The 27,368-nt window shown below is 47.1% G+C and overlaps 1 protein-coding gene across 1 annotated transcript in view; it reads left to right on the top strand.

The window, feature by feature from the left end:
- ZNF536 (zinc finger protein 536) overlaps positions 1–27,368 on the top strand; it is a 395,649-nt gene that overhangs the window by 221,120 nt on the left and 147,161 nt on the right. The window contains exons 4-6 of the mRNA XM_088830251.1: positions 8,660–8,812; positions 15,420–15,473; positions 23,172–24,740. Of these exons, the coding sequence (XP_088686377.1) occupies positions 8,660–8,812; positions 15,420–15,473; positions 23,172–24,740 (1,776 nt within the window). The remainder of the gene's footprint in view (positions 1–8,659; positions 8,813–15,419; positions 15,474–23,171; positions 24,741–27,368) is intronic.

Here is a 27,368-nt window from a genome sequence, read left to right as displayed (position 1 = left end):
AGAATTCCAGGTGGATGGGGCCGCAACAACCAGTTCATCCTAAAGGTTATCAGTCTGAATATTCATTGGAAAGACTGATGCCGAAGCAGAAGCTCCAATACTTTGGCCACATGATGCAAAGAACTGACTCATTGGAAACGACCCTGATGCTGGGAAAGATTGAAGGCAGGAGGAGAAGGGGACAAGAGAGGATGAGATGGATGGATGGCATCACTGACTTGATAGATATGAGTTTGAGCAAGCTCCAGGAGTTGGTGATGGACAGGGAGGCCTGGCGTGCTGCAGTCCAGGGGGCTGCAGAGTCAGACATTACTGAGCAACTGAACTGAACTGAACTGGGGCAACAGGAGCAAAAGTGGGGTACCCGCCAGGAGGCCTTGAGGAAAAAAGATAGATGGAGGGCTGGAGGAGAGTTGGGATGAGGTCAGAGCAGCAGCAGGGGCCACTTAGGTGGGGGTGGGAGACCGTGAGTAGTTGGGAGTTATTCTAAAGAGTAACAGAGCCATGACTTGTCCCTCCCCTGCCCATAGCCAGGCTTTCCCCAGGGGATGGAATCTCCCTGGGCTGTCCTTCTCCAGTCTCATCCTGCCTGCTTCTCCTCACCCAGGCCAGTCCATAGGTGACCCTGCTCTGCTCTGGTTCACCTGACCAGTTTCTGGGATGTGTCCCTGCCCTGCAGGCCAGAGGGAAGAGCCCAGAGGAATCCATCACGCAATCTGTCTTGTCAAGGATTGCTTCTCTGAGTCCCACATCCTGCCTGCCATGTCCCTGGTCACAGTTCCCAGACTGGGGACTAAAAGTGCATGCCCATAGCCAGCCCTGAGTGCCTTGGGAGAACTGGCAACCCCAGGATTACAGAGCATGTTGTCAATGGCAGCGTTACACTGTGCCAAAGGGAAGAGACCCCATGGGTGGCCCAGTCACCAGCAGGGGGGTTCACACTCCCCTGACAATTAGGAAAGGGCTCTGGGCTTGGTAAAACCAGAAACACATTTGGCCCACAGTGCTTGATTTTGAAGCCCTTGTGTATTTTAAGGGAAATTTAATCCATATGTTTCTGATTCATTTTCACTTAACTCATCAAAATGTTGCTTTAGAGAAGCCATTTGAGATCCTAGTATCTTATATTTTTTTCCTCCAAATTTTAGCCTTTTAGTGACCTATTTCCCCAATTCCAGAAATTCTATCTTGCTAAAAGCAAATGGAGCTCTGCATAGTTTTGAATCTGGGTCAGAGGTGAGGAAGGCGATGATGGAGAACATTCACCTCTGTGACCAGAGGTCTGTCACGAGCTGAGCCTTGCCAGGGAGCCCAGCCCGGTCCCTGGTCCTAAGGACCCACAGGGAAGCTGGCTGTTGCCTTCTCACAAGTGGTCATCCTTTTCTAAAATAGCTCTCTATTTAAACAAATACTTTTGCCAATCCATATTAATGCTTAACTGTTTAACATGACTATATATGGCCATCATAAACCAGAGAACTTTGATGAAATAACAGAGACACCAAATTAATACTGACCTAAGGCATGACTTATGTCTTCCAAGAGTTAAGTACAACTGTTTATGGTAATGTTATAATTTTTATGCATACCATTAATTTAAAATTGTTTTTAAAAATAAGAGGAACCCTTCATCAGCCATAGCCATTACCTCTACCACAGTAATTGTTTTGAGTCTGTTTATTTTAAAGTTTTCAAAATAAGGGAAAGTGTTAAGCTTTTAAGAGGAACTATACATTCCTCTTTACTTTTTCTCCAAAGTGTTCTTTCTTCTACCCTGAAACCATTTTAAAACACTGATATATGTGGGCAAAGAAATTAAGAAAGATGTGATTTTTCGGTGTCCTGCTCACCCTTTAGACTCCACAAATTGCTTTTTCCTTCATTAATGAAGTGAGAGCTGTGCTTTTGAGATGCTCTTTGCACAAGGCAGACTTTCAGAATGAACTGCACGGCTCATCTGGGAAAATGTATTTACTGTTATACTAAGAGTTTCATAGAAATTAAAATACCATGGCCTTTTATGTCGTAAAATAGTAAGCACTCAGGTGTATGGACAGCTCCCTCATTCCACCGAGGTTCCTGGGACAACTCTCCATGCCTTTCTTGGGCCTATCTTCATCATCATTATCATTACAATTTTTTTTTTAATTGAAAATCTTTCCAGAATGTACTTTTGGGTGTGTGAAGGGTAAGGCTGCCTGGCAGGATGAGGTGAGCAGTGAGGGTACGTGCACGATTAAAAAGAAACGTCTCCTTGCTTTTTCTTTTTGGTCCCACCCTGCCTCTTTTGGTCTCTCTGGACCTTGTTCTCTGTCACATTCTGTGAATTACTCGGACTATCTGGAGACTTGGGTAGAAACACAAAAGCCTTCACCAATAGAAGGCTCACACTACTTGGTTCCCGATTCCTCCCATTGTGACAAGTCTCCAAGTCTCCAGGACGTCACAGAGCCAAGATTTGTTCTCATTCATGCACAGTCTGTCTTGGTCAAACTGGTGACTCAGCGATCCAGTCATCTTCTATTTTGCGATTCTGCCCCCTCAACACTTGTTTTGCAAGAAAAAGGGTGGCCGGGGAGGAGAGGGAGGCAGCCATGGTACAGTGTCTCTCTTTTCAGCGCCTCCAGCCATTGCCTGGGCTAGTCAGTGGTGCCAACTTAGGGCAAAGGCAGTTGGGAAAAGTTGGGGCTCATGGAATATATTGAAGCATGTACTACCCCTTTCATGGTCATTTCCTCCCATCTCTCTAAAATCCATCCCTATTTCTGATTTGGCTTAGGATGGGCTTGGACTTCCCCAGTGAGTCAGCAGTAAAGAACCTGCCTGCAATACGGGAGACACAGGTTTGGTCCCTGGGTCAGGAAGATCCCCTGGAGGAGGGTATAGACAGAGGGCTACAGTCCATGGGGTCACAAAGAGTCAGACACGACTCAGAATGACTGGACACATAGGCTAGGGTGGGTGAAGGAAAGGCCACTATGTGGGTGAAGACAGCCTGCACTGGACTTGGGGCTCACAATATCGCAGGACTACACGGAGCTGAGGGGAAGAGCCAATAAGTCCACATGGGGTGCGGGAAAGGTTTTGCCTAAGGACAGCCAGGCACTGGGGACCAAGAAGGAAGACATTCTGCCTCCTGACTCCTTCTCTGCAAACAAGGGTATTTTAAATGTGTACCAAGGAAGTCAAGTATTTGAAGATAATCCTAGGGGGAGGGAATCTACCCTTAAAATGCAAAATTATTTCATAAACCAAGTTTTTAAATTCTGAACAAATGTAACAGTAAGGTTAAGTGTACAATGAGGAACCCAGAAATTCAGATCACATTTGTGTACAAGATAGCCAGTCTCGGAGATGGATTCGGGTAGCTGCTGGTGGTGGTTTCTGTGCGTCTAGGTTTTAACTTTTGAAAAGTTGTTTTTCTTTCTAAGCATCTGATTCTTTGTCTCTCCAGGACTGCCAGTTTGTGGTTTAGTTGATGAGGATGATTCTAACATAATCCGCAACCATTTTTAATCTCCCAGTCCCTTCTTTAGTCCACAGCTGTGGGCTCTCCCTCTGTGAATTCTGGGGAAGGTAATGCACCTCAATCACCTTGACCTAGGGCAACCTTGCTATATACTCAGAAGATTAGGAGAAGCAAATGGAAACATAGAAGGCAAGGTTTCTGACCTTGAGATGACAAAATTACAAGGGTCAATTGTTCAATGTCCCCCCCAAACACATCTTTTTTGATTGAAGTATAATTGATGTGTAATATTATAAATATTATATATCAAGCATACAGTGTTGTGATTCACAGTTTTTAGAGGTTGTGCTCTATTTATGCTGCTGCTGCTAAGTCACTTCAGTTGTGTCCGACTCTGTGCGACCCCACAGAGTGCAGCCCACCAGGCTCCCCAGTCCCTGGGATTCTCCAGGCAAGAACACTGGAGTGGGTTGCCATTTCCTTCTCCAATGTGTGAAAGTGAAAAGTAAAAGTGAAGTTGCTCAGTCGTGTCCGACCCTTAGCGACCCCACGGACTGCAGCCCACCAGGCTCCTCCATCCATGGGATTTTCTAGGCAAGAGTACTGGAGTGGCTTGCCATTGCCTTCTCCGGCTCCATTTATAGATATGATAAAATATTGACTGTATTTCCAGTATTGTACAATATATCCTTGCAGCATGCTTTAGACATAATAGTTTGTACCTCTTAATCCCCAACTCCTGTACTTCGGCTCCCCGTTCCCTCTCCCCACTTGAAACCACTGCTTTGTTCTCTGTATCTGTGAGTCTGTTTCTTTTTTTGTATTATTCACTTGTTTGTTGTATACTTTAGATTCCACATGTAAGAGATACCATACCATATTTGTCTTTCTCTGTCTGACTTGTTTCACTTAACAGAATACCCTCCATGTCCATCCATGTTGTTGCAAATGGCAAAATTTCATTCTCTTATGAATGAGTAGTATAACATTGTATGTGTATTCTGTTGTTTAGTCGCTAAGTCATGTCTGATTATTTTGGGACTCTGTGGACTGTAGCTTCTCTGTCTATGGATTTCCCTGGCAAGAATACTGGAGTGGGTTGCCATTTCTTTCTCCAATGTGTGTGTATGGGTTCTTTACCACTAGTGCCACCTGGGAAGCCCACATATACATATACAAACCCCACAGGCTTCCCCAGTGGCTCAGCGGTAAAGAATTGGCCTGCAATGCAGGAGATCAGGTTGGATCCCTGGGTTGGGAAGATCCCCTGGAGGAGGGCATGGCAACCCACTCCAGTATTCTTGCCTGGAGAATTCCATGGACAGAGGAGCCTGGCGGGCTACACATTATGTTGGGTCACAAAGAGTCAGACACGACTGAAGCAACTTAGCACGCACGCACACCGCGTGTCTTCTCTATCAGGTCATTCGTTGATAGACACTCAGTGTGTTTTCATATCTTGGCAATTGTAGACAGTGAACATCGGGGTGCATGTATCTTTTCCAATTAGTGTTTTTTGTTTCCTTTGGATATACACCCAGGGGTGGAATTGATGGATCATATAGTAGTTCTATTTTTAGTGTTTTGAGAAACTGCCTAAATTCTTGAAACAAAACTTGAAATGATTGGATCCGTGTCTTCTTTTTTATCTAAACACTCCCAGCTTGTAGGAACAGGAGGAAGCAGAGTTTTTGATATCTACTACAATTCACCTGTTTTAGCCTGAAACTTGGCAAGGGTTGCATGTGTAGTCTGTGTTCCTCTGGAGTATTATTTGCTGCCATTATATAAGATATCCATTCCTGAAGAATAGATCACATGTTATTTAGTGGGGTCAGGAAAAGAAACAGAGGTCCCAGGAGCTACTTCTCAGCTATTTCCCCATATGGTGAGGCCCAGAGCACACGCAGGCTGAGGCTGTGTCGCCTGCAGTCGGATGTCCCCACTCTTGGGGACACCCCAGCCTCGAGGAGCTGGCCGCAGTGCTTTCACAGAGAAGCAGGAGGAGCAGACAGCGAGTATGAGGCCCACCTCTTTCCACATGCCCAGCTTCATTGTACTCAACACACTTAGAGCAAGTATCTGATCAGAGAGAAGAGATACTGCAGATTTTAGAAAATAGAATATAAAAAAAACCAAAAACAAAAGCAATGCACATGTGGCCAGACAAAGGGTCACACATGTCTTTTTTATAATGCTTCTTCCCTTCTATCATCTCTTTCCTAGAGGGGCTGATGAAGGAACTGGTCTCTCCATAACCAGGACCATGGATATGTCCTTGGCTGGCTGTGTGGGGCCACAGGCAGAGCCTTGGGACTCTGTCTGGAGAGTCTTGCAAAAAGACAACTGCTAGTGCTTCTGCACCCTTGGGAAAGAAGGAATAAGAGAACAGCCTCCTCTTCCCCTCTGAGCCAGCCTCTTGGGTTCTCAGCGGGGCAGGGCCTAGTCTAGCACACCTTGTTTAATGGTACCTGTCTATGTATAGGCAGAGACTCACACACAGGCCCTGGGAGTGTGCGGGCGGGTGGGCCTTCCTCCACCATCACTGCTGGTACTTGGCTTCCAGCCTCTCCGGACACTTCCTGGGACCACCCACAATTCCCCTTCATCCTCACTCAAGTTTGTTTTTCTACTTGGATTAGTCTAAGAGTAAACGCCATAGGCCTTCTGGCCCTCCAAGGGGGGAAAAAAAATTCTGTGTAGAGTGAAAATTAGGCTCTTAAATCTGCAAAGAAAGCTGTTTATCTTACAAATTTATTCTTTTTATTGGGCCACACATATCCAAGATAGAAAGATAAAAGGAAAACAGATACAGGCCATCACTTAGAGTGACATATAGTGAGACGCAGCTCATCCTCACCTTCTGTAAAGCCTGTGGGAGCGCATGGTGGCGGCCTTATCTGTCTATTTATCTATAGCATGCCCTGGGCCAGGGCTCACCGAAAGCTGCAGTGGAAATGCATTCCCCACACTCTCTGCTCTCCTCTGTTGGACTGCTCCCCAGAGGCTCCGATGGAGGAGGGTCTAGGGGAGGCGCTCAGCTGCTGATAGTGGTACACGGGGCTGGGCAGGGATGCAGCGTCAAGAGCCCACACCTGCCTCCTCCTGTCCTGAAGTCAACACTTAGTTCTGTTCATCATTCAAATGACAGCTCGTGACATCCTAACTTAAATAGGATATCTTAACCCCATTGCAGGGAGCAGTTGGGCAGAATTTTAATCAGGCTTATTGTTATTTTAAGCTGACCTCATGATCACACGAAAGATAAGCTGAGGTACGCTGGGAGAGCAACTGCAACAGGTTTGTTGTTGTGGTGGCCGTGGGGGTACAGCGAGATGGGTAAGAGTTGGCCTCCCAGTTGTTTATACCGAGGATGTGGTTGACTTGGAGTGGGCATCTGGTGTCCGGCCGTTTTCCTCCTGGACTGTTGGCAAACTGGTTCTTTAACACAGAGGTGGCGGCAGTCCTCGTGGGTGTGACCTGTGAACATGGGACTGCCTGCTATGACTGCATGTGGGGCATTTGTCTGCCATGATCTTGAGAGCCTCCTTTGTGCCTACTTGCCCTTATCAGTAGCCGTCTCTGGAAGTCTGTCCACAGTCTTGTGGACAAACCACAAAGCTAGTGGCAGGTCAGGGGGGCTCTGGATGTGGATGCACCGAGCCCTCCTACCCATGTAACATTTTGAGGAAATAAAGAGCTGGGCAATTAGACCGTTTGAACAGCTCTTTTTCAAGGGTGGTTAGAAGAGTTGGGGAGAATAGGAGTCAGAGCGAGCCTTCCAGGAAACTTTCCAGGGTGGCACACAGTCTGAATGCACAGAGGATGCTTGAAGCCAAAGCGTTCCACGGTCGTTCCGAGCAAACATCCAGATTAGAATTAAGTGTGATTGCCTTCACCTTGTTCATGGCCTATAAGTCTGTCCCTTTTGGCTGTGAGCAGAGAGCACCAGGAATGGATGTTGAAGAATAAAAGCAATTTGCATTTTCCATTGCTTGGAAGGTACAAATCTTGTTTATTTTGCTCTCTGAGGAACTCACAGGTCTGCTTATTATCCCAGAAGTTCCCCTTGTTCTCATAGTGAATCTACCACGAGGCCTGGAGGGTGTGCCAGAAGGTGCGGCCAGGACCCTGTCAGCCTTGGGGGCTTGGGTTCCATGCCAGGCAGCAGCCTCCAGCCCTGCAGGGAGGCCAGAGGAGAAGGCTTGCGTGCCTCCCCTTCTCGAGGCAAGATTTCCAGCTCCTGCCCCACTCCCCTGATGTCGCCTCCTTGGCAATGTGATGTCAGGCCTCGGGTGTTGCAATAACATATCCTCCAACCACTAGATATTTTCACAGTTTTATTTACTATTATGTCCCATCATTTCTGTGCAGAAGGCAGCCGTATGTAAATTTCATTCCATTTTCTAATGGTTTGGGTTACATAACAAATAACAGCAGGAAGGAAAATTTGTATTGATACTTTACAGAGGAAGTTCTCAAGTCACTGCACAGAGATTTAACTGCGGTGCTCTAAGTTTATGGGACTTTTGCAGCTGAGTTTCTGCACACGACTTTGAATATGTCACTATATGTTTATCATGGGCTAATTGTGGAACCACATTTCCATACTTTTTCTTCTTTCTTTCATGAGATTACACCAGCCAGCGATGGAAGCAAGACTCTACAAGGAAGAAATGATCAGTTTGGGATAATTTTCTTTCCTGTCCCAAAATAGCTGTATGTCTGCGTGTCTTAGGGACTCAGCCGAGACACATTTTTTTCCATTTGTTGCTTGATATAATGCAAATGTGATTTCGATTCTATAGCAAACTCTCCAGCTAGTCCATATTACAAATTAATCAGATTCAACAAACACCAACATTTTTAAACTTTTGCAAAAAAAATACTTAATAGGAGCTAAGCAAAAGAAGAAATCAAACCAGCTGCTGACACAGCTGTTTCTTTTCTTGTTTAATTCAGTTCAATATAAAGGTACCATATGCTGCTTAAAATGATGATAGGAAAGATGAAATAATTTAAGAGAATAACAAGAAAATACATGAATTGTCAGCATTCTGTCAGATTTAAAGAATGAAATAGACAGGTGTAGTATTGACATGTTTAACTTTGTGTGGTGTTAGCAGTTTTGGTGCGAACAACTTCTGACATGTGCTGAAGTGATGTGAGAACGTTTCTCCTCCGCTGCAGACATTGGCGAGGAGGCTGGGAGATCGGCCGGCGTCCAGCAGCCCGCTCTGCTTCGTGACAGGAGCCTAGGATCAGCCATGAAGGACTGCCCATACTGTGGGAAAACCTTCCGGACATCCCATCACCTAAAAGTCCACCTGAGGATACACACAGGTGAGAAATCTGGGTGCACAGTTCGGAGGAGGAGGCCCAGGCCGCCGTGCGCCTGTCCCAGGTCTAGACTCTGTGGGCCGATGTGTGCACCACTATCTGGGTCTGAACTGACCCTAACGACCTGGTTCTCTGCCCCACATGCACCCTCCTGAATGGCGCATGGCATGTCGACGCGGGTCTCCCGTGGTCCAGGTTTGGGGTGATGGTGCTTTGTCCGAGGCACGGAAACGTTTTGCTTCTGGTGTCCTTCTGCTGTACTGAAGTCCCATCTCCTACATCCTCATACGGGCCAGGGGTCTTTCAGGTGCAGATGATGAGAACCCAGCTCAAACTGTAAAGATGCAGGTCATGTCGGAGGCCTTTGAAGGCAGGCTGGCTTCCGGCCCCGTTGGGGTTACATGCCCACACCTGGGACTTGGACAGGTGATGAGGGGAATGGGTAGCTCTCCACGGGGCGTCCTCAGGAGGAAGACTGAGATGCTCTTCACTGAGCCTCTGGACTGCTGCTGTCATTTCCCATGTGTTGCCAGTGCCTGAGCCCCTCACAGTGAGGGCTTCTCTTGGTCTCTCTGCCTCGAGCCTCAGTCGTGGTTCTTGTTAGCTTTTCTGCTGGTTGTTTGCACATTGCCAATACAAAAAAAAAAAAAAATCTATCTGAGATATGGACACCTCCATTTTCTTTGATTTTTCTCCTGACACATTATCTATTGGAGTATGAGCTGCTTCAGAGGATAGACAAATATGCCATCTATTTTCAAAAATAATTGTGGTCTGTTTCCCAAGGAATCAATGAAGCTCAGGATTGTGCACGATATTTAGTGCATACAGGTCTCATGTTCGCGTGCTATGGAAGACAGGGAGCCCTCACCTGGACCCTCACCCATGCCCACATGTCTCCCTGCCACCCAGCATCCTGAGGACAGGTGGTTGTGGGCAGTGGGTACGGGCTGCCGTCTTTATATGCAGCCTGGGTACCATTGGCATCACCACTGTCCCTCCCTGTCTGGATCACTTCTCTCGTGGGGTCACCCCAAGGCAAGAGAGGACTCCTAACATGCACTGACTATGCAGCAGGCTCTCTCACCCTCTGGGGTCCATGGGATCCGACCATCTTGACCTTCATCACCTCCCTGTGACCCCATTGCCATCTTCCTGTTCCTCCTGTGCAAGAGGCCTTGCTTCTGCCCCAGGACCTCTACACCTACTGCCCACTCCCCCTGGACTGTTCTTCCTCCAAGTGTAACTGGGGGCTTAGCTTCATGTGATCTCTTCAGAGGGGCCACGCCTACCTACCCTGCCTGAAATATCCCTTGTGCCCCTGCATTATTTTCTTCATAGACTTAGCACTTTGTGAAATTATCTTGTTCAGTTCACTTCCTTATGTGTTGTTTATCTTCCACCAAGTAGAATGTGAGGGTGGTAATATTGTCCATCGTTTTAACTGCTATAGAATCCCAGGCCTGCAAGGGTACCTTGCAGTAAACTGTAGCTTAGCAGAGGCACAGTACATTTACTCGAGAGGTTGAATGACAGACCAAAAAAGTGAGTGGCCCTACTCCTCAGCACCTGAGCCATGCTGGGCAGCGTGGAGTGCATGAGGGCAGTGGGGAACCTGGACTCCTCCCTGGGAGCCTGTGGTCCTTCTAGAAAGTGCCCCTGCACACATGAGCTGGTCAGAAGCTGCCATGTGGCAGCCAGCCTACAGGCGCTAGATGCATGGTTGTGGATGGAGCTCAGGGATGGGTCCCTGAGTTCCTGCCTCAGGGCCTTTGCACTTCTCTGTAAGATAGGTCACTGGCCTGTGGCCTCACCTTCAGAGTGTCCTCTTCTCTGTGAACTCATCCCAGTGAAAGGGCTCAGGACAAGACAGCTTTTGCAACCACACCGATGTCCACTTTCCTCCTCAGGTTGTATCCAGGGTCCCCAGTGTTATGGCTGGGGGACCCACAGACTGCCAGGCTGTGGGAGACAGTCCACCAGGGCATCTACCGTCCTGCTGTCTACGGGGGTGTAGAGACCTGTCCAGGCAGGTGCTGTGGTTCTGCCCTTTCTCGTGATGTAGTTACAGGCTCTGGGGCCGGGTTTCCCAGGTAGGTGATGGCTCACTGCAGGTGAGACTGGCCCTGCCAGGGTTAATGTGGGTCAGAAAGGAAAGAGGCAGTGTCTCCCAACCAGGAGCTCTGCCGACCCAGGGGCTCTGCCGACCCAGGGGTCCCCACCCACCGTCAGCTGGACTGTGGTTTATGTGGAAATCCCAGAGAATATTCCTGGTAAGTTAGGACTGAAGCCAGCAGAAAAAAGTCTTGCTGAACCTGAGTAGAAATGGATACTGCTTTTTGAAAGTTTTAAAGTTTGAGGAAACTGTATTTGTCCAAACTTCTGCTTCTTTTGCTTCATAAACTTCTGAAGTTTGTGACCAACAGTCTTTGGTGACATTGAGAGAAGCGACATAGGGCCATGGACCGAGGCATTCTGGAAGCTTCCTGGAATAAGGTTGAAAATGAAAGAAGCCATGGAAACATCACACCAGCCCTCCTTGGAAGCAGAATTTCCAGGGTTTGAAAGGCAGAATGGTAACCAGATAAAGATCAATTTCCTTTCTATCAAAGAACAAAGAAGTTGGAAAATGCTTACAGTTGTGCTTTTGAAGAGAACAGAAAGTGTTACATGTTTTAAATCACCAAAGTAAACATCCATGATGGCAATGTAAAAGCGTAGATTATGCAAGTAATTAACAATCAGAATGAAGTGGTTTGTTAATGAATGAGTTAATAGGGGCCCCAGTTGTGAAGATGTCCTGGACTGCCTTCCCCTTTCTGCGGTTTTGTGTTTCCAGATGACATGGTCAGAGGACAGCAGTCTCCAAAATAGAACAGTTGTTTTCCGAAATGCCATCTTTTGAAGTTTTTCTATAATAAACCCATATAAGCACATTAAAAGTCTGATGTGTAGTAAATATATTTTAATTGGTCAGGATATGAGGTGGTACATTCTCTGTATCTTTCAGTCCTACTCCATCTCTGTGGGAAGTTTTGATCATATAACATCAACTGATTAAAAAAAAAAAAACCAGTTTCCTTTTTTAACTCTGCTACGTTAACTCGGTTACTGCCCTTCTTCTCCAACACCTGTCTATTAGAGAGGTTCTGAGCAGATGCACCAGTCGGGTTGCTCTGAACACCTGGGGGCTGGGCAGAGCCTGCAGGGAGCTAGAACATTTCGGCTGCCGCTGATCTCCAGCCAGATCTATGGGGAACAGAGAGGAGCACCCAGAGGGCCCTCAGATCCTAGGGCTGCCCCACCCTGGCTACTGCAGGGAAGATGCTGATTGCTGATTCCACCTAGGGAAGGTGGGACTCCTCTCCTGTTTGAAAGTCTGGCTCCGTTCTGTTCTGTCGCTCAGTCGTGTCCGACTCTTTGCGACCCCGTGAACTGTAGCCTACCAGGCTTCTCCGTCCATGGGATTCTCCAGGCAAGAATACTGGAGTGGGTTACCATTTCCTTCTCCAGGGGATCTTCCAGACCCAGGGATCGAACCCGGGTCTCCCGCATTGGAGGCAGACTCTTTACCTCTGAGCCACCAGGGAAGCCCGAAAGTCTGGCTGTGATTAGGACCAAATCACTAGATGTGTCTGATTTGTCTACTAGAGCACACTGCTGGTGACTGGAATTCAGAGCCAGACAGTATGTCAGTTAGGGTTCTCCAGGGAAACAGTGTGTGTTTACACATCTGTATACATGTATATGTGTCTCTATATATCTCTATAGACACATCTGTGTACATATACATATGTAGACACATCAATCTACAGATATTCTCACTCATATATATATATATACACATACACGTCTGTACACAGCTGTGCGATACACACACATATATACATATATATTTGTGTGTCTGTGCATGCTGAGTCACTTCAGTTGTGTCTGACTCTTTGAAACCATATGGAGGCCACTAGGCTCCTCTGTCCATGAGATTCTCCAAGCAAGAATACTGGAGTGGGTTGCCATTTCCTCCTCCAGTGCACCTTTCTGACCCAGGGATTGATTGAACCCAGGTCTCTCTCCTGCATTGCAGGCAAATTCTTTACTGTCTGAGCCACCAGGGAAGACCACACACACACACACACACACACACACACACACACACATATAAAGATTGAGGGCAGGAAGAGAAGGGGGTGACAGAGGATGAGATGGTTGGATGGCATCAGCGACTCAATGAACATGAGTTTGAACAAATTCTGGGACATAATGAAGGACAGGGAAGCCTGGTATGTTGCAGTCTATGGGATCGCAAAGAGTCAGATGTGACTCAGCAACTGAACAATAAATACATATATATATATATATATACACACACACACATCAATATACATATGTTTGCAGCAGCAGCAGCATGCTATGTTGCTTCAGTCATGTCCATTCTTTGTGACTCTTAAGGACTGTAGCCCTCCAGGCTCCTCTGTCCATGGGGATTCTCCAGGCAAGAATACTGGAGTGGGTTGCTGTGCCCTCCTCCAGGAGATCTTCCTGGCCCAGGGATTGAACCCACATCTCCTGTGACTCCGGCGTTAGAGGCAGAGTCTTTACTGCTGAGCCACTGGAGAAGCCCTATATACATATATACACATCAATATACATATTCACACATATCTACATATATCTGAAAGTGAAAATTGCTCAGTCATGTCTGACTCTTTGCGACCCCATGGACTTTACAGTCCATGGAATTCTCCAGGCCAAAATACTGGAGTGGGTAGTCTTTCCCTTTTCCAGAGGATCTTCCCAACCCAGGGATCGAGCCCAGGTCTCCCACATTGCGGGTGGATTCTTTACCAGCTGAACCACAAGAGAAACCCCTATATATATGTATATATCTATATCTATACATCTATATACCTATACCTAATATATATATATATATATATAGAGAGAGAGAGAGAGGTCTTTATTATAAGGAATTGGCTCACTTGATTATGGAGGCTGAGAAGTACCATCATCTGCAGCCAGCAGCTGGACGCCCAGGACAGGGGATGGTGTAAGTTCCCGTCTGAATCCAAAGACCTGGGAAGCAAGAGGGCTGATGTTTGAGTCCTAGTCTGAGATGGAGTCCCAAGACAGGAGAAGACTAGCCTCCCAGCTCAAAGAGAGAGCTCCCTGTTCAGATTTGTTCTATTCAAGACTTCAGCGGATTGGGTGAGGACCCCCTCACGCTGGAGGAGGCAATCTTCTTTCTCAGTCTACTCTTTAAATGTTAATCTCGTCCAGAAATACCCTCACAGACACATCCAGAATAGTGTTTGACCAAACATCTGTGCAACCTGTGGCCCTATCGAGTTGATGCGTAAAATTAACCATTGCAGAGATGCATCAGCAAACATGTAGTCATCCATGTAGCAGGAGGCAGGGAGGCCCCCAGGTTGCCCTTGGCTGAGGCCAGCCAGTCATTTCATTAACAGCTGCCTCCAAAAGCACTCCATCCATTCCCTCACTTCCCCTCCCCCAGGGACCACCTTGGGGATGCACTGAAGGGTCCAGTGTGTCTGTTCTGTGTAGGAGAGTGGCAGGCACTGATCAGTTCCTGAAAGGCTGGAGGCGTCTGCGTTCCCCACAAGCCCCAGAAGGGTATAACACCCCATGTGTTGGCCCGCCTGTGTGTTGGGGGGTCCCAGGTGATGCCTGGTGTCTCAGGAATGACTGGTGCAGAGAAACGTACTAAGCAACCTCACTCATGAAAACTTGGAGGCACTAAAGTTCAGAGACTAATTCAAAATAAATCTCATTAGTTTTGTCCCCTCTCAAAGTATGCGCGTGGTTTATTAATCTGGTTTTGATTTGCTGCATGTGCAGCTCTGGCCCAGAGTTGGGAAGCTCTTTATGGGACTAGATTTGCACAGAGAAGCCAGCAGTGGTTCTCTGGGGGTCTCAGGGTGGGCTAAGGGGCATGCTCAGCACTGCTCACCCTTCTGGGTGCTTCCTCCATGATGCAACGGCTGGGTGCAGCTGGGTGGGACGCACAGGGTGCCCTCCTCGGGTCTCACCTGCATCCCTGGCACCAGGCATGAGTCTCCTTTGCCTGATGGGTCTGAAGGAAACGGTGCAGGTGAGAGGGGGTGAGAGCCCTCCCTGGGGGAAAGGCACACCCTGGGGGTTTTCTTGCTTCATGACTGAGGCTGTCTACACAGCATGACAGCAGCCGACTGCCCCAGAAAGACTCAGCCAACAAGGGTAATACAGCAGTGGCAGTGGCAGCCACTTTCTGTGCACTCCCATGTGCAAACACTGCTAAGTGCGGCTCACTGCTTGTGGATGATTGGAATTCACCCCTTAATCCTCACCGCACCTTGGAGACCAGGTTCCACCCCTCCTACGCCACCCCCGCCTCTCCTCCCTACCTCATCCCCTTTGCAAGGGAGGGAACCGAGCCTCAGAGACGTGAGGTTACCCACTCGGAGTTGCCCAGCATGGACTCCAGATCATAACTCAGATCTGCCTCGTTTAGAGTCCCATCCTTTTAACCACTGTGCCATGCTGCTATTTTTATTTTTCTGGGTGAACTTTTGGCTTGTTTTAGGGAATTAATGCAACATTTCTTTGACAGTGTGTGTCCACACCATAACCAGCGGGAGGAAAGGAAGTGACTTGCACCCACAAGGTGTGTTGACGCAGCCTTTCGGCGATTTAAAAGGGAAGTACTGTGCACCCTGGCTCCTCCCCTCCCCTAACTCAGCCTGGCCTGAGGCCCCCTTGACCTGGCTTGCCTCCGTTTACCCTTCGCACCAGGAGCTTAGGGAGGTGGTGAGGCAAGGGCATGGCCACAGGGGCTGGTGGAGGTGCCGTGGTCCCAGCGTGGAAGGTGGGGTGGAGTAGACGCTGACCTCTTGGAGAAGATAAACTCCCACTGCCTTTCTGGAAATTGCCTTTCAACTAAGCACCAACTGGTATGCAGATGTGGGTGGGATGAAAGTTCAGCCACCTAAGCCAGGTGCCTTACACCTGATACGCACACAGCGTACCTTTGATGCGTCTGTATTTCCTGTTCTAGGCGAGGTAACCAAGCTGTTTTAACATTTATAAAAGCACTTTGAATAAATGTTCAAGAAAGGATTGGTTAAAATGGGCGCGCTTCCCATTTCCTTTTCTAAAAGGAGAGTGTGAGTTGTTGTTCTTCGTGGGGGACAGCCACCTGCGTAATGATGAAAAAACAAAAGACCCACTTGCCCAAAAGGAGATGATTCCTTTTTTCCTTTTTGTTTTGAATTAAAATTCCATCGTTTCTCTACGATGAACTAAAAGCCCATTTTCTTCCTCCACGGTCCCCCATCCTTGCTTTTCTTGCCTTAATGACATCCCAAACTTTTGTTGAAAATAATTGATTGAATTTAAATTTCCTTAAAAGTTTAAGAGGTAATGTTACAGTATAAATTTCCTACCAAACACTAAGTAGGGAAATATCCATTAGTGAAATTAACTACAGTTTCTAGGTAGCTAACAATGTGCCGTATACAGTAGGGCATGGCTAATGAACACTGCAGTGGGTGATATTTCATTATACAAATTAATGCTCACATTTTAATGGGAAAGTCACATAATGAATCTCGGCTTCAGTGACAGCAATTAGAGACACAGATTGTCCCCTTCTGGACAAGGCACTGTTTAGCAGTAAGCAGCTGTGTGAAAAGTCTTCAGGTTTACAACATATATATGCTTTGGGGGAATTAGTGTACAATTTATATTAATGTACTGAAGCTTCGCTGCAAAGGCACCACCATATTTATCTCTCCTGGTATTAACTAAGTAAAGATATGTAGAAAGACTAAATAAATATCAAATAGAGGATGCAAACACGGAAAAATGTTCAGTTGCCCAACTTAAAAGCAAAAACACTTTTGGGATTTAACACACACACACACAAAAGTTACAAACATGAAGCCCTTCTTAAAAGCTTGATAAAGGGATTTCCAAAGAGAATAAAATGAATCCCCCTGTCATTTTTGGAGAAATGTTATAGGGAACTTGCTCTGAATAGTTCCAGAATAACTCTCCAGAACAGTGAAGTTTCCTCGAATATCAAGTGCAAAGTGAGGCTCAGAATGATGAAAGACATGACCATGTAAAAATAGGTACAGTGAACTAATTAAACCACTGGTCGTATATTTCTTAAAATTTATGATACAACGACTTAGAGATGTTATCAATGATATTCCAAAATTGAATATACATCTTATGCCATGTGTCAGCAGTGGGTAGCTGGTTTAATGTAAGACGGTTCCAATAATTTCACTAGTCCATGAAATGATGAACTGGTGATTTTTAAATTTATTATGCCTTTTCTAGCAAAACTTTCTTTTCTAGCAGTGCATTGTTTGGGACCACATCCTATTCCTTTAAAATATTGTGAGACGTTTCCCCACAGAAAGGCACCCCCACTGTCTATCCTGCCTCCTTCAGTGGGTGAAGGGCTCAACACTCATCGTACTTTTCCCAGACACAAGTTTCATAGACCAGATGCAGTCTGCAGAATAGGGTCCTTGGCTTGAAAAAGTTTTTAAGTGCATGCCATTATTTAATAACTGGGATATTGCATGTAGAAATCTGGAGGTGAGACGTTCTGTAGACAGTCAGAGGTCCTAGTATTTGCTGCTGATGGCATTGGGTGACAGCTCCTCTCCAGGAGAGGGGGATGGCCCCCCACCCTGCTGTTGCACACACTCCTGTCATCTGTTGGGTTCTGAAAGCATCTGTGTGTGTGGCTCCTTCTCCTTCAACAAGCAGATGCAAAGATATTGAATCCAAACATCATGGATGTGACCAGAGGGCTCATGTTGCCCTGGGGGCCTAGGGTGAATTGTCTGATCCCCCGAGTAGATTTGGACTCATTATGGGCCTAAGTGGACAATCATTCAACTGGACAGAGCTGCTGGCAGGGCCTGAGGTTGCCTGGGCCACAGGGCTGCACAGAATGCCTTTCCAAGTATTGGGCAGAGCCCGGCTGGTAGAAGAGGGCTGGGTGGCCCACTGACCCGCTTCTTGGCAGAAACCTGGGGCTTTGTTAAAGCCAGCCTAGTGCAGGCCAGACATGGTGAGGCTGACTAAGGAGTGGCTCCCGGCATGGGACTCGGCGTTTTTCTGTCAAGCAAGCTGAAGAGCAGACCTTGCCTGCACCTCAGAGTGCTGAATGTGCTGATGGCTTCTCCCACACAGTCCAGGCCACTGTTGTGAGACATGTGCCTTCCCAGCACACCGAAATGTGCCCTCAGGGAGGCTGGGAACAGCTGGGATATTTGCAGTGGAAACAAATCCCTGCGGCCGGGATTCCCCAGGGGATATGCTCACCCCCCCCCACCCCCACCCTGGTCTCCTGGCCAGAAACGCACCCAGCGGGGGCTGGCAGTGGTCTCAGAAGCATTTCCCTGTCCCCTTTGTGATGATGAAGCCCAGGAGAGTCAAGGAAAGGCTTCAAGGCAGAGGACAATAGTGATTATTACACATCAGGGATTATAAAGAAAGTAAAACTGGGTTTTTGTTCATTTTTGAAACAAGATATCTAAAGTTTGTGGGTTTATCCCATGGAACTCACTCTGGAGCATTTATCCGGGGGACTGGGAGGTAGGAAATCCCCTCAGGAACCTGGAGGTGAAGCCGCATGGAGAAACCCACTGCTGAGGGCTCTTCCAGGATGTGCTCAGGGGAGGTGCATGGGGGCTTTCTAGAACCTGTGCAGTTGAAATTACCCTTGAGGACTCCATTAAGTGGCCCTGAATTTACCAGGGCCTGGACCCTTGGAGGCTCAAATGCTAAAAAGGAACTGTCCTTGTGTCTCAACTGTGGTCTTTCTCCCCTGAAACAGTGGAGGTCGAAGCCTACTTGGAAAAAGAGCAGTGGGTCAAGTGAAGAGATCCTCTCCTATATTGTGTGACGTGTGTGTGATTTGTGGTGTGTATGTGATGTCTGTGTGTGTGTGTGTTATGTGTGTGGTATCTGTGTGTGTGAATGTGTGTGTGCTGAGTTGTGTGTATGTGGTATGTTTGTGTACGCTGTGTGTGATGTGATGTGTGGTGTCTGTGTGTGTGAATGTGTGTGTGTGTGGTATATATGTAGTGTCTGTGTGTGTGTGGTTGTGTGTTGTGTGTGGGGGTTTGTGTGGTGTCTGCATGTGTGTGTGCTATGTGGTGTGTGTGTGCTGTGTGGAGTGTGTATGTGGTATGTGTGATATGTGGGGTGTGTAAGGTATCTGTGTGTGTGTGGTGTGTGTGTGTGTGTGTGTGTGTGCTGAGTTGTGTGTGTGTGGTGTGTAATGTGTGGTGTGGGTTGTGTGTGGTGTGTGTGTGTGATGTGTGTTATGTGTACAGTATCTGTGTGTGTGAATGTGGTGTGTGCTATGTGTGTGGTGTCTGTGTGTGTGGTGTGTGTGTATGATGTGTGGGTTGTGTGTGGTGTGTGTGTGTGATGTGTGGTGTGTGTGTGGTATCTGTATGTGTGTGTGCTGTGTGGTATGTATATGTGATGTGATGTGTGGGATGTGTGGTGTGTGTGTGTGGTGTGTAATGTGTTGTGTGGGTTGTGTGTGGTGTGTGTGTGATGTGATGTGTGTGTGTGTGTGGTATGTGTGTGTGATGTGATGTGTGCTGTGTGTGTGGTGTCTGTATGTGTGGTGTTTGTAATGTGATGTGTGGAATGTGTGGTGTGTGTGTGTGTGCTGTGATATGTGGTATGTGTGTGTGGTGTGTAATGTGTTGTGTGGGTTGTGTGTGGTGTGTGTGTGATGTGATGTGTGGTGTGTGTGTGTGGTATGTATATGTGATGTGATGTGTGGGATGTAGTGTGTGTGTGTGTGTGTGTGATGTGTGGTGTGTGTGATGTTCTGTGTGGGATGTGGTGTGTGTGTGTGTGATGTGTGGTGTGTGGGATGTGATGTGTGGGATGTGTGGTGTGTGTGTGTGGTGTGTAATGTGTGGGTTGTGTGTGGTGTGTGTGTGATGTGATGTGTGGTGTGTGTGTGTGGTATGTGTGTGTGATGTGATGTGTGCTGTGTGTGTGGTGTCTGTATGTGTGGTGTCTGTATGTGTGGTGTTTGTAATGTGATGTGTGGAATGTGTGGTGTGTGTGTGTGTGCTGTGATATGTGGTATGTGTGTGTGGTGTGTAATGTGTTGTGTGTGTGTGGTGTGTGTGTGGGGGGGATTGTGTGGTATCTGTATGTGTGTGTGCTGTGTGGTGTGTGTGTGTTGTGTGGGTTGTGTGTGGTGTGTGTGTGTGTGATGTGTGGTACGTGTACACTGTCTGTGTGTGTGTAGTGTGTGTCGTGTGCCTCCCACTTTAATAGCTCTGCTATGTCTCCTCTCAAAGCTGTGAGAGCAGGGGTCTTATCTGTTTGGTTCTTCTCTTAGTTTCCAGCACCAAGTACAGCACTTGGTGGGTAGGGACTTGCTCATTCCATCAGAGACTGTGCGAATGAATCTGTATGTTTCTGGGTGTGCAGTTACCTACATGTATGGACATTTTTGTCTCTGGTGTCATTCAGGAAACTTGGTTTAGCTCTGGACACGACCTTTAGAATTGACATGGCGCCACAGAGAATACATGCTCCAACTTGCCAATTACAGGTCAAGGAAGCAAAGGTCCCAAGATGAGAATCCTGTGCCCAGTGGAGCAAAAAAAGTCCAGAGTATCTGTCCCAGACTCTCCAAACGCCTCCTGGGGTCCAGAGGTCCAGACCAGCTCCTCTGCTGCTTGGTCCCACAGCATCGACCTAGAAGGGCAGTTTCCAGGGAGGCTCCGGTTCCTCTGGTTTTGTAGGGGTTCTCCACCCAGGCTCCATAGAGGGTCACGTGAGGGGGTCTTTGCCCACCTCAGGCCAACCCCAAAGGCCAATCTGCCCTGGGAACTTCTGGAAGTAAAGGTGGGACCAGTTATCAGCACTTTTTAAAGCTCCTCAAGCAGTTCCACTTTGATTTTTCAAAATGTAACGTTTACACTGTTCGCATCAGAATCATCAGGGACACCTATGGAACCACCCACTTCTGCCCCGCTCCCCCGGACCCAGGAAAACAGAACTGCTGTGCCTTGGGTCCTGGGACTGGTGTTTTAAACTCCCTTGGGGGTTCTAATTCTCAGTACAGTCTGAGAACCGCTGTTCCAGTGAGCGTTTCAAGTGTGTGTCCCTTGGAAATCGACACAGATCCCCCGAGTGTCCTTGCAGTCAGCCAGGAAAGGCAGCCCCCACCCCACCAGGCGTGGAGGGAAGCCCTGCATTTTCCCTCTGCAGCTCCTGCTGATGGATGCCCATGCATGCTCTGCACACCCTTTGCCAGATGCGCTTAATCGTTTCCAGGTGCATTTTTGAAATGCATCCTGAGTCTCATCCAGTACCTGCAGGCACCTTTGCCAGCTCTCACTGTAGGGCCATCCCCCAGGCCTTACACCAACCCGTGGACCAGGATACGAGTTCCTTGTCAGGCTTTTCTGCCACAAGCCCCACAGCCCTCTCCCCCCATCCCTGCCCCTCAGCTTCAGGGGCTGCCTCTGCTGCAACTGGCACTGGATTTCTGTGTCAGCCCAGAAGTACCCCATCCACAACACCCATCCTGCAGAGAGTTCCCTGGTCTCCAGTGAAATGTCACATAGCAGTGGCTGGAGCCTATCATGGGCGCTGACTTCAAGAAGTGGGAAATGGTGCCTTAAGCCATTTGTACCTCTACGTTAAAGGGGACTGAGTCTTCTTGTAGATCCATGTCACTGGTCTTGAGAATGAGAGTGCCAGCTGGGTCCTCTCTGATGTGTCCCGGGGAAGCTTCAGCTGCACATAGGTTGGAAAGAGAAGTACACGGCCACATTTGATGAGGCAGACACAGCTTCTCCAAGGCTAGAGCACACAGTCTGGAGGTGACACAGAGTCCTCTGTCAGGACCTGGGCTGGTGGGCCTCTTATTTACAAAAATCCATGCACCCTCCCCCTGCCCCTAATAAGTATATTACCCCAAAATACCCTGTGCCTGGAGACTGGGAATCCGGCATCATCTGAGACTGGACATGGTAAAATGTCTCCAGAATACACCATTCACCCTTGACTTGCTGTTGCTTTAGATCACTCTGTTTCACAACAGAATAGAGGAGGTGGTGGGGAATGCCTGAGTTTCCTTGGAGAAATCATTGTGATTCTTGACAGAGTGCTGTTGTAATCAAGGAACTCGAACAGTTTCCCATTCCTTCCAGAGAGCTTTTTGATTCCAAGGTCCAGAGAAGACCCTGGACTGCGCACAGATTCTTAGAATATATTTAAATTCACATTTGTTTACCCTCCTCTCTTTTCCTCTCCTACAATGCAGGCAGGTCTCGGTTGTATGTCATGGTATTTTTTTCCATAGTGGAAAGAACAATAGAAGTTGTGTGTTGGATTTAAATAAATATTTAATTCATGAAAATGATCTTATATGTTTTAAAACAGTCTTTAAAGCTATTTTTATTCTCTAGAAAGCGCTTATTATAGGTAAATTACACATTTTACTACCGGAGCATTAGGTTTGCCGTTAGTACAAATTTAAGGCACTACAAAGGCCAGTAGATAATGTTAATTTCAAATACAGAAACTAAATATATTTTGTGCCTTTTTATTACTCATTTTCTTTTAAGTTTTATTGACTGCTTTTTATCTTAACTATATGTCTTTACATGCTGCAATCATAATGCACTGTAATGGTATTAATATTTTATAGAATCGGTATTTATAGTTCTTTATTTAGAAACAATGCCGTAGGTCTGCAGATATCTGAGCCCGTCTGGAATGGTGCCCTCCAAATAATGATAAATTACTTGTGCAGTATGCCATTTGCTAATTATATCCATGATTTACTGCAGAGCAAGACTTAAATCATTCATTTCAGTCTTGCGTAACAGTGCCATAAAATTTTTAGGTTTAAAAATGGTTTCCATGTGTATAATTTAAACAAATTTTAGAGCTATTGTATACACAAAATATTGCAACCACCCATTTGTTACATACTTTGTCTTTTTAAACTTCTACTTTTAATGATCACTGTGGTTGAAATTATTATGCTTAATTTTCATAATCATAGCTTTTAAATCTACAGCCGTTTTCACATGTTAGATAAAGAAAAAGATAGCTAATTGTGTGTAGATAGTATGTCATTCCTGAATAGTCCCAAATGGTACAAAATCATTAAAAAAGCTTAAGAGTACGAATTATTCTTCTATTAAAAAACAGTTGTTCTCTAACTAATTATTAGTTTGAGCCGCTTTGTTTCCGAGAACAAATGTTGATCCTTCTAGCCTTGTTCAGCACACCAAAATGAGATTAACACTTTTTTTTTTCTCCTTGTACCAAAATCTTGCAGGTGAGAAACCCTACAAATGTCCCCACTGTGATTATGCCGGTACCCAGTCAGCTTCCTTAAAATACCACCTAGAACGGCACCATCGGGAACGGCAGAATGGAGCTGGGCCGCTGTCTGGGCAGCCCCCGAACCAGGACCACCGGGACGAGCTGTCCAACAAAGCCGCTTTGTTTATCAGGCCAGACATCCTGAGGGGCGCCTTTAAGGGGCTACCCGGAATCGACTTCAGAGGTGGCCCTGCGTCTCAGCAGTGGACGTCAGGAGCGCTCTCCTCCGGAGATCACACGGGACAGGCCGGTGGCATGTCTTCTGAGGCTCCTTCAGACACCCTGAAAGGCACTGACCTTCCTTCCAAAAGCACCCACTTCTCCGAAATCGGGAGAGCTTATCAAAGCATCGTGCACAACGGTGTGAATTTCCAAGGGTCCTTGCAGGCGTTCATGGACAGTTTTGTCCTAAGCTCCTTGAAGAAGGAGAAGGACTTGAAGGACAAAGCCCTCTCTGACCCTCCTTCCATGAAGGCCCACGGGGCGGACGGTGGCGAGGAGAAGGTGGGCGGCAAGGTGGCCCCCAGGAAGTCTGAGAAGTCTCAGTATGAGCCCCTGGACTTGTCCGTGCGGCCGGACGCTGCCTCCCTCCCAGGCTCCTCGTTGACTGTACAGGACAGCATTGCATGGCACGGCTGCTTGTTTTGTGCTTTCACAACGTCCTCTATGGAGCTGATGGCCCTTCATCTCCAGGCCAACCACCTGGGCAAAGCGAAACGCAAAGATAACACTATCGGGGTGACGGTCAATTGCAAAGACCAAGCCCGAGAGGCCAGTAAAGTGGCCTTGCTGCCCTCGGTACAATCAAACAAAGAGATGGCGCTTTCCACCATCATGGGACCTCTAGACTCGGCTTCCGAGAAGATGGCCCAAGGACAGGTCAAAGAGACTCTAGGGGAGCAGAAAGGTGGCCCGTGGCCCAGCCACGTGGACCCCTCGTTCTGTAGCTTCCCATCAGACTTCTACAAGCAGTTCGGTGTTTACCCAGGCCTGCTGGGCTCGGGGGCCGCCAGCTCCTGCCCCAACAGGGAGCCCGACGGGAAGGCCCACTCCGAAGATGACGCCCCGATCCTAATCCCTGAAACCACTAATAAGAACACTACTGATGACCTCTCGGACATCGCCTCCTCGGAGGACATGGACTCCTCCAAGGGAGAAAACAACGAGGAAGAGGATATTGACACAGAGCCCGAGGTGATGAGCAAGCCGCCTGCCCTGAGCAAGGACGGGGGCAGCGACAGCGGGGACGGCCTGCTGCCCACGGGCGCCCCACAGCCTGTCCAGGGACTGGTCTCCCCTCTGCCCCAGGCGTCGGAGAAGCAGTGGCACAGCCCGGGCCTTCTTCCAGCCCAGGACCCCACGGCGGGCCTGCCCAAGCCGGAACGGGGGCCCCAGGGCCTGGAGAAGCCGATGAACGTGCTGTCGGTCCTCAGGGCTTATAGCTCTGATGGCTTAGCAGCCTTTAATGGACTTGCAAGTAGCACAGCAAATTCTGGATGTATCAAGAGGCCAGACTTGTGTGGTAAGTTTTAGAATCCTCTTCCTTTAGTTCATTTCCCAAAACCATCAGTGCTGATTTGTGTATTTTTTTAAAATGGGGGTAAATTTATCCATGAGCAGATTTTGAACTACACATAAAATACCCCCAACTATGCTGTATGTGCAATGTAGACAATCATGAGAGTCAAATGCATTTAGAAAGTGTTGACCTCGTACTTTTGTGTTTCAGTTTGCATTATTGTGATCTGAAATGCCTGTACCGAAGGCATGGAGAAGGGGGCGGGGTCTCACAGCATGAACTACTCCTGTTTTTTAATCCATAACTTGAGGGGGACAGGAAAAACTTAAACGACAAAAAGAAAAAGAGACCTGGTAACCTGCAAACTTTTCAGTCTTTTCAACTTACGCAGAAGATGCCTAAAGACGATTCCTTGCTGCTTTGCTAAGCCAAATCTGCTTTCTGAAACTTTTCTTTGTAATGACTTAGAGGATACTAAAATCATATCACACTAACCACAATGTAGAAATAAAGTGACCCGCTCTCCGAATAGGGAGATGGTTGTGGGGTGTTTGTGATTCATCTTCAGACATATCAAATGGCAGTTCCTGTGACTTTGGCCTTCTATTATTGCCTTCTGTTTGTCTGTCTCTTCACCCGTCTTGTCTGTTGTTCTAACAAGAAGTGTACATTATGAGGTCCCTGGTTAGCAGTGTTGTGATCCTGTCTGTCTTGGATTTATGCCTGCCTGATCTTGTTAGCAAATTGGCGATTCTTTACTTCCTGAAAGAATATGTTTACTCCAAAGTAATTCCAGATCTTAAAAAGTAATGCTAGATTTGAAGCCTAGAACTGCATCAAATGAATGTCGGTGTGGGCAGGGAGGATCGAAGTCATTCTCCTGGCACCCAGATATTATTTGAAAGTCTTTCTCCACATTGAAGTTCAGTGTGTTATTTCCAGCCCCACATTTCCCCACTAGAGACAAATGACCATGGTATCTTCCCATCTGTAGCCCATGAATGCATTTCTGTGACTTTACTTGTTCAAAAAGGGAAGGAAAGTGGGAAGGGAGGGAGGTAGGGAGCAAGGAAAGAAGGACGAGAGGGAGGAAGGAAAGAAGGGAGGGAGGGAGGGAGTGAAGATCCTATTTAACTTCTGAATCCTGACATTCCTTTTAGCACACAGCGGGATTCAGCAAGCTGGATTCAGTTCATAATTTAAATTGATATATTTCTTTTTCTCTCTCCTTCCCTAATTCACTAAGAACTGGATCAAGCAGTTAGAAATATTTTTTGAATTGTCAAAAATCACTAAATGGATTTCTGACAGCTCAAAAAAATATTGACAGTTCCTCATGCTGAATGATTCATAAGGCCCTATTAACCAGCACCCCCCAGATCTATTTTTAGTCACACACAATTCATTACTTTTGAAGCTGTTAAAAACAATATTTAAAGGAAGGAGAAAAGGGTTTCATGTCAGTCCAGTTTTTTTTTTTTCTTTTCTTCCAGGGGAGCGATGTTTGTCTTTTTTATTATTGTTTTTGTCGTTTTAAGTTTGTGATTGGAGTGCTTTCTTTTTCATTGTTGTTTGGAGATTTTTTTTTTAAAGTCTATTTTCAGTTCTTTCGAATACCTACGTAGGACCATAGTTCCTGCCAGGAATCCATGCATCAGAAAAGATCAAAACCTGGCATGTTTATAAGCTCATTATTATTGAAATGAGCTCATATTACCCCTATTAATTTTCCCATCATCCTATCAATGCCGAAGGAAGGCTGCCTGCTTTGAGGAAGCATGCCCGCTTGTGTCCTTTTGCACCAGGCGAGGGTGGAGGGGAAGCGATATTAGGGAGCCCTTTCCTCTGAGCTGTAGCTCTCAGATCCTTCTCCCCCTCCCCAAATAGCAGCTCACCACACTCCCCTGCCATTTCTAGGGTACAAGCAAAAGCTTTGCTTAGTCAGCCTTTCAGCCACTGGGTGACAGCCTGAGATGTAAGTTGCAGCCCCTGTCTTGAAAGGGGAGTGAAGACCTTCAGCCCAGCCAGGCTCCAGGGTACCTGGTTGCTTCCCAGCGGGATATCCAGGTTCCACTACTCCACCTTGAACTCATGATAAGATGCCAAAAGTAACTTAAGCCAAAAAATGCCAAATTTTAGAGAGCGCAAGTTCTGCATTTCACTTATCCTCATTTCTTCTGCATCCTCTTGCTTGGTTTGGGAGCAGGCAAGAAAGGCCCTTCCCTGGCCTCCGTGTTTGCTTGGTGGGGGGGGATATCTTGGCTCTGTCCAGTTCTCACTCCCCTCTCCCATGCCGGCCTACCATCATCAAAATCCTCTTCTTGATTTCTTACTGGCTGTTGTGACATGGGAGGACCAGGCATCGTCATCCCTCCTAAAAGCTGATATCTGGGAGGAAAATTAAAACTCACTGAGCTACAGAGGGGGCATTTGGGGACATTTTTCTTCCTGCCTAGTCTACTGTCTTTTTAGCATTGCAAAAAGCACAAATGATAGTTGAAAACCTCAAACTCCCATTGGCTTGACTTTGCCAAGGTGGATATGATGTTGGCACAAGGAATCTTTCAAATATTCCTAATGTTTATTCCTTCCTCTCTGCTCCACTCAGAATAGATATGGCTCTTCAAACAG

Source organism: Moschus berezovskii, chromosome 22, assembly GCF_049115385.1.
Source record: "Moschus berezovskii isolate FMDL1 chromosome 22, NW_MosBer_1.0, whole genome shotgun sequence".
In the NCBI taxonomy this organism is placed as follows: Eukaryota; Metazoa; Chordata; class Mammalia; order Artiodactyla; family Moschidae; genus Moschus; species Moschus berezovskii.
Note: the sequence above shows the minus strand (reverse complement) of the source record. Positions and strands in the feature narration are given on the sequence as shown.